The 9,210-nt window shown below is 36.5% G+C and overlaps 1 protein-coding gene across 2 annotated transcripts in view; it reads left to right on the top strand.

The window, feature by feature from the left end:
- Positions 1 to 8,930, top strand: part of Phtf2 (putative homeodomain transcription factor 2) — a 107,933-nt gene extending 99,003 nt beyond the window's left edge. The window contains exons 15-18 of one of the 2 annotated variants that reach the window (XM_013035282.1): positions 1,167 to 1,322; positions 2,789 to 2,884; positions 6,763 to 6,822; positions 7,835 to 8,930. In XM_013035282.1, the coding sequence (XP_012890736.1) occupies positions 1,167 to 1,322; positions 2,789 to 2,884; positions 6,763 to 6,822; positions 7,835 to 7,855 (333 nt within the window). In that variant the 3' untranslated portion in view covers positions 7,856 to 8,930. Of the gene's footprint in view, positions 1 to 1,166; positions 1,323 to 2,788; positions 2,885 to 6,696; positions 6,823 to 7,834 lie in introns of both variants that reach the window. The other variant, XM_013035281.1, reaches the window with a different exon arrangement.
- The last annotated feature ends 280 nt before the right edge of the window (positions 8,931 to 9,210 follow it).

Raw genomic sequence — 9,210 nt, 5'->3', positions numbered from 1 at the left:
ACCACTTGAGCCACAGCACCACTTCCGGCTTTTTTCTTTTTGCTTATGTGGTGCTGAGGAATCGAACCCAGGGCCTCGAGCATGCAAGGCAAGTGCTCTACCACTGAGCCACCTTCCCAGCCCCATGAACATAATTTTTTTTTTCCAGTCATGGGGCCTGGGCTCTATCCCTGAGCAATTTTTGCTTAAGGCTAGCTCTCTACTGCTTTGAGTCAAAGTGCCACTTCTGGGTTTTGAGCAGTTAATTGGAGATAAGAGTCTCACAGGGACTTTTCTGTCCAGGCTGGCTTCAAACCACAATCCTTAGATCTCAGCTTCCTGAATAGCTAGGATTACTGGCTTGAGCCACTGGTTCCTGACAAAGAACATAAATGTTAATTGATGGAGTAGTCCAATAAGCTGTGGTGGATTCTTTTACTAAGATATCTTTTTTTTAGTTCTAAATTCTTTTTAAAAAAATTTTATTGTAAAGATGCTATACAGAGGAGATACATTTACATGAGTAAAGCAATGAGTACATTTCTTGTCAAGCATTGTTACCCCTTCCCTTGGTGTTCTTATAAGAGCTAGAATGAACAGATTTACAACTAAATGTATCAACATAAGTCTCAAATGATGTTCTGTGAGATTTAAAAAATGGAGGTATAATATACAACATTGGGGTCATGTGATGACATACAACATTTAAAATGTAAATAAAATAATTTTATTTGAGCACCTTGGCATATGCATGGAATCCCAGCTACATGGGAAGTAGAACAAAAGGGCTAGGAGTGTAGCTCAAGAGGTAGATTCCTTGACCAGATGCCAGCAGCAGGGGGGGAAAAAGGATAAGTACCTAGCGAAATTATTAAAATCCTTTATGAAAAGATGCACAAAATATATTATTTTTGAGGTGGGGCAGAGTTTTAGGGGTCAAAGATCAGGAAATTTTTAAAGGGGTTTCTGCTGAATCTGATCATTTTTCAAAGTGTGAAGTAACTACAGCTAAGTATTAACATGCAACAAAATTGGTTACAAGACTCAGGGCTATTGTTTATTCTCTATACTTTCATAAGAAGTGTGGAATTTTTTCAAAATATAATTCTACATTTATAAACAATTTCTTTTTAAAACACAATTGCACACCACACTGCTGCTTACTGTTTCTTTTTCCTCCACTTCAGCTGCTTCATGTACATGAGATCTTTCTTGATTGTCACTACAACTGGGAACTGGTCATATGGTGCATCTCATTGACACTTTTTCTCTTACGATTTGTTACACTTGGATCAGAAACAAGTAAAAAATATAGCAATACCTCAATATTACTTACTGAACAGGTGAGTCTATTGTGTTACAAATTAATTTCTATATTCTGCATACTAAGTTAAAATTGAATTTCTCTGGAACATTCTGTTTGATTAAGGTCGTTTGTGCCTATAAAGCAAGCTTAAAATCTGATTAAACATGAGACTTTCTGCCTTGACTCATATTTCAAATCTAATCTGTTTTTATATCCCTTTGTCATTTCACAAAAAGGAAAAAATACTTATGGAAATGATGGATTCTCGACCATTAGTAGGACATGTTTGTTCTACAGTGTTTTTAGAGCCACATTAGAATAAATATGAAATTGTATAACTATGAATAATTTATAATCATTTTGGTAGTTTATTTTATTTTGTATGAATTTGTTAAATATGTTCCTCTCACCCTTTCATAATAATTACATAACAAATGTATTGCCAATTAACTTGTTGCATATTTTACTTAAGGATAGATTGATATTAAAGAATCTTTTTGGGGGGAGGGGGGTGGGTCCGGTCGTAGGGCCTGAACTCTGGGCCTGGGCACTGTCCCTCAGCTCTTCAGCTCAAGGCTAGCGCTCTACCACTTGAGCCACAGAACCACTTCCAGCTTTTTTTGCTTTTGCTTTTGCTTATGTGGTGCTGAGGAATCGAACCCAGGGCCTCATGCATGCAAGGCAAGCACTCTACCACTGAGCCACCTTCCCAGCCCGTTATTAAAGAATCTTAAAGATTGACATTAAAGAATATTAAAAAAAATGAGCTGAAGTTAAGGAAAATGGGAAGTAACCAACATAAAGAAAGATCTCTAAGACATAGAATTGGACAGTCTGTCAGATCTTCCAATTCATTCTGAGGCTAATGGTTTCTATGTTTGTTCTTCTCTGTACCTCCTTTCCAGAGGCTTCTCCATAAACTTGCTGTCCTATAATACTGGCCTGGGATGTTACTAACTTTTCAGTTCATGGTACCTAGGATATCTGGCAAATACTGCATTAATCTTGCTAGTCAATGTATGGATTAAGTTGTATCTGCCAGCTTGTGTGTGGAAAGGCAGGCTCAATTGAAGCTACCCTAGGATACTTTTTCCGCAGGCTTGGGGTAGAGCAATTTCTATTACCGAGTGGATAATAGTGGAAATTGGAACTAGTATATTATAATAATACCATCCCATTTTCTTTTTGTTTTGGTGTTTGACTACATTTGTAAAGTATTTAAGTTACTATTGTTTTTCTTATTATAAAATAAGTTTGGAATTTGAAATGTATAGTAATATATAAAGAAAAACATTAATTATTACATATAATCTTAATATCAGGAGACCCACCATTAATATTTTGGCGGGTATCTTTCATGTGTTTTTGTGGCTTAGGGTGTGGCTCATATGAGAGTGCTTATCTAAGAGGCGCAAGGCACTGTGTTCCATCCTCAGCACTACAGTTTTTAAAAATTTGTATTCCATGTTATAAAATATTTTTGTTGACTCTATTTTATGAAAGATAAACCTCTACTTGAAAATGGAGAAGAAACCTAACAAAAAGGAGGAACTTACGTTAGTGAATAATGTTTTAAAACTGGCTACTAAACTACTAAAGGTAAGAATAAACTTGAAAATTGATGTAAAGTACACTGTTGGGAAATTCTTAGGCTCCATAGATCCTACTTTGTGTTTTCTTTCTTTTTTTTTTTTTTTCCCCATCTGGGGTTTGAACTCTGGGCTTAGGCGCTGTCCCTGAGACTCTTGTGCTTAAAGCTAGCCCCTACCACTTGAACCACAGGCTCAAGTAGTTTAATGGAGATAAGAGGCTCATGGACTTTCTTGCACAGGCTGGCTTTGAACTGTGATCCTCATATCTCTGCCTCCTGAGTAGAATTATAAGTGAGAGCCACCGGCACCCCTATTGTATCTACTTTTCCTGACTACCCAAAATGTTTATAAATTACATTTGGGCATCTTCTTATAGTTTTAATTTATTTCTCCTTCAAATAAGCTGAATAATTATTTTTGGTATTATAGATTGTTTTTCCTAATGCTGAGAGCATTGTAGAGGTTAAAATTTATGCCTTTCAGATTTATGCCTCTTGAATTACTAGGAAATTGATTTCAATAAAGAAGATTTGATGGTACTTTAGGAATCTTTTTAGTTTATATTTCTCAGCGCAACCATTTGCTTGACCTGAGCTAACTTAAACAGTAATAGTACATAGTCATTGTAATAAGATATATCAGTAATCATTTCATTTTAAAATAATTTTTGGTAACATCTCTCTTGGAACTCTTTTGTTTTTGTGGTACTTGTTTCACTCTTACCACTGTTGAGTTCTCACATCACATGACAGTAGTGGAGTGGAGTCATTTTGATAAAAGTAATTTTATATATATATAGCGTCATGAGTCTTGAACTTTTGGCCTGGGTGCTGTCCCTCAGCTCTTCAGCTCAAGGCTAGTGCTCTACCACTTGAGCCACTTCCAGTTTTCTGAGTGGTTTATTGGAGATAAGAGTCTCATGGACTTTCCTGCCCTTGCTAGCTTTTGAACCATGTTCCTCAGTTCTTAGCCTCCTGAGTAGCTAGGATTACAGGTGTGAGCCACCAATGCCCAGTGTAATAACGTATCTTAATGTCCTAGTTTTATACACACAACACACACACACACACATTTTTGTTTGGTTTTTGTTTTGGTTTGTTTGGGGGCTTGAACTTGGGTCCTGGCCACTGTGCCTGAGCTCTTTTGCCCAAAGTTAGTGCTTTACCTCTTGAGCTACAGCTTTCAGTTATCTGATGGTCAATTGGAGATAAGAATCTCATGGACTTTCCTGCCTGGGCTGGCTTCGAACCATGATCCTCAGATCTCAGCTTCCTGGATTACAGGTGCCCGGTCCTAATAATATATTTATGCCACTTGTGTCATTGGTAATGTTTTTCTTTCTTAAAATGAAAATGTTTATCTAAATCTCAGTTTCCGTAACCAGTTGAACATATTCCTTAAGATTTTCAGAGAGTGGTATGAAATTAATTGCAACTCCAAAGTATAGTTAATTCTCTTGTCAACTAAAAAGTACACAGTGATTAGGCATTGAAAGAGTTCAAAAGAAATGGGTGGAAGGATTATAAATCAAGTAACTGTAAAATACTCACTTTTTCAAATTCCTTTTAAAATATTCTTAGAAAGCTGTGACTTTTAAATAATATGCAAAATAGGGTCTGGGAAGCTGGCTCAGTGGTAGAATGCTTGCCTTACATGCATTAGACCCTGGGTTCAATTCCTTAGTACCACATAAGCAGAAAAAGCCAGAAGTAGCGCTGTGGTAGAACACTAGGCTTCAGCTGAAGAGCTGAGGGACAGCACTCAGGCCCAGAGTTCAAGCCCCACAACTGACCAAAAAGTAATATTAATAATAATATGCAAAATAATGTAGACAAATTCCTTTTTTAAGGAAGATTTACCTAAATGCTCTATGAGAAAAAGAACTTGAATTGATACCACTGTATCAAGCAAATATAATTGATAGTTTTATATTTGCTTGATACAGTGGTATTATAAATCTTCAGGGTCTAGACACTGCTAGACAGGAGGGGATCCTAGACATGAGGCTTTATGAACAGCTACAACCTCAGAATAGAGACAAGTATAAAAATAACTAAAATGCAAAGCACAGATGTTATCCTTTTTGAGCATACATAGTCTCCTTATCCAAAACTTGGACCTTAATATAGATTGTACTTCTCTGTTAAAGTATCTTCTAATTTATCCCCTTTTCTGTCAGCATTGCCCTGTGTGAGACCCTTGTCTCTCCCTTGAGATTTTGGTGCACAGAACTTTTAAGATGTTTCTGCTACAGATATCACTCTTATCTCTCGTGTTACATTGCTAACTCAGTGTTCTTTTTCCCACGTACTTCAGGGTTGTTCTTCTCTTGTGTAAATTCTTTACTGTCAGTCTGTGAGCATAACCTTCCAGAGAGTACCCTTATTTAACAAGCCAGCTTTATGAGTTAATATATTTCTCTCTTTTCATTTAGGCCATAACAGTGCTGAGCAGCCTGTAGCAACTCAAATGTATTCTCATTCTTAACTATTCTTCCTCACACTCTTAAGTTTCAGGAACACCTTCCTCCGATACCAGATTTTTGCATATATCTCACTGTATGAATTGTTTTGAATTCTTTGTATACATTCTGAATTGTGATTTCAAACAGGCTAGATTTTAACATCTAAGAGCCTGGCATATACAAAAGACCTTTGAATGTTTTTGAATCAGTCCATTTGTGTATTTGTAAATGAATTGACCCAAGAGGAATGTTTACTATATGTTAATATTATAAAATTAGACTAATTGTATCTCTAATTCCACAGAAACCATTCTATTTCAGTTTTTCTTCCAGCTCTTATGCCAAAAAATAACTCCAGCTACTAGACTAATATTTTACTTATAAACATTGGCTTGGGACAGAAATTGTAGTTATGAATTTAGTTAGTTATTTTTAGTCACTTTTTTTTGTGTGTGTGTGTGATCATGGGGCTTGAACTCTAGGCCTGGGTGCTGTCCCCAAGCTCTTCAGCTCAAGGCTAGCACTCTACCACTTGAGCCACAGTGCCACTTCTGGCCTTTTCTGTTTATATGGTGCTGAGGAGTTGAACCCAGGGCCTCATGCATGTGAGGCAAGCGCTCTACCACGGAGCCACCTTCCCAGCCCCTAAAGTCACTTTCTCTAGCCAGGCACTAGTGGCTTACACCTATAATCCAAGTTTACAGGAGGTCAGTAGCTAAGGATTGTGGTTCAAAGCCAGCCTAAGCAAGAAAGTACATGTGACTCTTATCTCCATGAAACTACAAAAGAAAGCCAGAAGTAGAGCTATGGCTTAAGTGGTGGAGACTATCCTTGAGCAAAAAAAGCTTAAGGGAAAGCACCAAGCCCCGACTGAGTTCAGGTGCCAAGATCAGTACCCCTCCTGCCAAAGAAATGACTTTCTCCACCTGGCGCTGGTGGCTCACGCCTGTAATCCTAGCTACTCAGGAGGCTGAGATCTGAGGATCGCGGTTCAAAGCCAGCCCGGACAGGAGAGACCGTGAGACTCCTATCTCCAATAAACCACCAGAAAACCGGAAGTGGCGCTGTAGCTCAAGTGGTAGAGCGCTGAAGAGCTGAAGAGCTGAGGGACAGCACCCAGGCCCAGAGTTCAAGCCCCACGACCGACAAAAAAAAAGAAATGACTTTCTCCAAAAAAAAAAACCCACCCAAAACCATAAAACTACTATTAAAGTTATTTCAAGTCTATTTTTAAAAAAAATCTATGATTTGTAACTTTTGGAACAGTGCCTTTAAATCCATACTATATATTGCCTTTATTTAGTCTAAATGATAATTGAGAGTCAGAGTCTAATGGTTTCTTTCTCCTCTGTTAGGAATTGGACAGTCCCTTTAGACTGTATGGGCTTACAATGAATCCACTGCTTTATAACATCACCCAGGTTGTCATCCTGTCAGCTGTTTCTGGTGTTATCAGTGACTTGCTTGGCTTTAATTTAAAGGTCAGTGCTAAAATTCTTTTACTCTCTGAGAATTCTGTTGCATTTCTGTGACACTGGTTTTTCTATAGCACTCTGAAATCTCACATGACAGTAATAGAGTCATTTTGATAAGAATGCATAAAATTATTTAAAAACATGGCTTAGTGTTAGAGTGCTTGCCTAGCATACATGAAGCCCTGGGTTTGATTCCTTAGTACCACATCAACAGAAAAAGCTGCAAGTGGCACTGTAGCTGAAGTGGTAGAGTGCTAGCCTTGAGCACAAAACCTCAGGGACAGTGCCAGGCCCTGAGTTCAAGCCTCAGGATTGGCAAAAAGAAAAAAAAAAAAAAGCAAAAAAAACCCACCAATTATTTAAAAACTATTCTAGTATATTAGTAAAGGTGGATACTAGTAAACTAAAATTTTACATTTAATTTCAATGAATGATATGTATTATGGCTTCTAGTACTATAGAACTAGTCATTTGAAATGGAATTTGGCATATATAGAATTCTTATATATGACAGAAGGAAGTGTTTGTTTTTCCTCATATAATTTCAGCATAGCTTTTTTTGCTGTTTCTTTTTTTTTGTATTTTTTTTGTAAAAATACTGTACAGAGGGGTTACAGTTACATGAGCAAGGTAATGAGTACATTTCCTGTTGAGCATTGTTGCCTCCTCCTTTGTTTTGATGATAATAAAGAATACAATTTGTTGGAATTGTGTTATTTACCTATATAATGCCAGATACATCCTCAAATGTGCGCACAACTAACTACTAGTAAACTGGTAAGCTGTGTAGAACCAGCATATTAAACAAATACTATATGGATAAAAGAAAACAAAAGAAATCTGATTTTCATCTTTTTTGTTTGTTTAGAGAAGATTGTTATTTTTTAATAACAGGATAAAAGAGTTAAAATATCAGAACTGTGAAATAAATTTAGACCAGAAGTAGCATTTAGTAGAATTTGAGTTAACCATATAAAGATGGCTCTAGTGGTTATTACTTCTGCTATTTTTTTTCTAGCTATGGAAGATTAAGTCATGACAATTCAGAGGAGAGATGTAGCCTCTTTCAGAGTATGAGTTCTGACTACGCTGCCTGAAAGCAGTCACCATCTCCTCACTTCAGAGGTCTCCACTGGGAAATTGAAGTGTTTACATCAGACTGTCGTGTGCAATTCTTATATTTATTTTACTTGTTCACTATTTTTTTACATTTATTTTAGTGTTATATTTTTTTAAGCATTGATGTTCTTATTTGTTGAAAGGGTGATAAAACTGATACCCCCAATACTTGAGATCCTGGTAATTGCTTGTAATTAACAGAATAAGAAATTATGAAAATAGAAGCCATTGCTAAGCACTATTTCTCCATCAATGCCGTGAACTTGCCTTACTTGAGAAAAATAACTTTAAAATATTGCATTGGACTCAACAAAACACATGCAGCATTTTCTTCAGTATGTCAAGATTTAGTCAGGGTTTCTCTTGAAATATTGTAGAACAATGCCAGGATCTAAACTTACTAAGCTACAGTTTAAGCACCCTTCAGTGTTAATACATACGGTATTATGTAATAGGTCAACAAGTGCTCTTTGATGATAAAACTCTTAATGGAGCAATAATTGTAAATGGTTACCATACTGTAAAATATTTTGATAAAAATAAATTAGTAATAATTATATTTATTTGAAACACTGGGCTGTTTGCACAGCTCCAACTGTGCATGCTCAAAATGTGCACTTTTAAAAATGGTTACTTTTAATGCATATCTTCCTATGGGATATGTTATAGTGTACTAGGGCATGATATGGTATCCTTTTGAGTGAGACACATTCTCAACTCACAAGTGAAGTGCCTATTGCTATTACTAAAGTACGTTATGTTTACTCAAGCAAAATAATTTTCTCCATGGTACACTATAGTGTATGCTATTCATACTACACTTAAATAAACAATTTAAGTATAAGATTAAGAATGAATAAAATATTTATCTGAGTTATAAAATTACATCCAACTTTTCAGAAGAGACAGCTTCAGCATCCAAATTCTGCGCTCTAAACTTAATCTGGTGCAACCTCCTGTCCAACCATTTCCTGCCCTTCCCCCTGCCTTCCCCGACCCCCCACCCCCACCCCAAGTATATAAGGGCTATCTTAACCTGGAAACTGCTCTCCCCTTCAGTAATTTGCCAAGTGTCCAATGAGAATTTGTCATGTTGGCATGTTAGGTAAATGGGGAAAATACGATGGTTTGTTATATTAGGCCTTGATTTTAAGTTGTTATGTTTGTACAATCAAGAGTATTTTAGGAATTACATGAAACATAAAATGTTCTGTGACTTTTTTTTAACTGAGCATCTGGTTTCTAAAGCAAAGAATTTATTTGAAAATAATCTAG

The sequence above is a fragment of the Dipodomys ordii genome, unplaced genomic scaffold, assembly GCF_000151885.1.
Source record: "Dipodomys ordii isolate 6190 unplaced genomic scaffold, Dord_2.0 Scaffold207, whole genome shotgun sequence".
NCBI classification, from domain to species: Eukaryota; Metazoa; Chordata; class Mammalia; order Rodentia; family Heteromyidae; genus Dipodomys; species Dipodomys ordii.
This window is presented reverse-complemented; position numbering and strand designations above follow the sequence as displayed.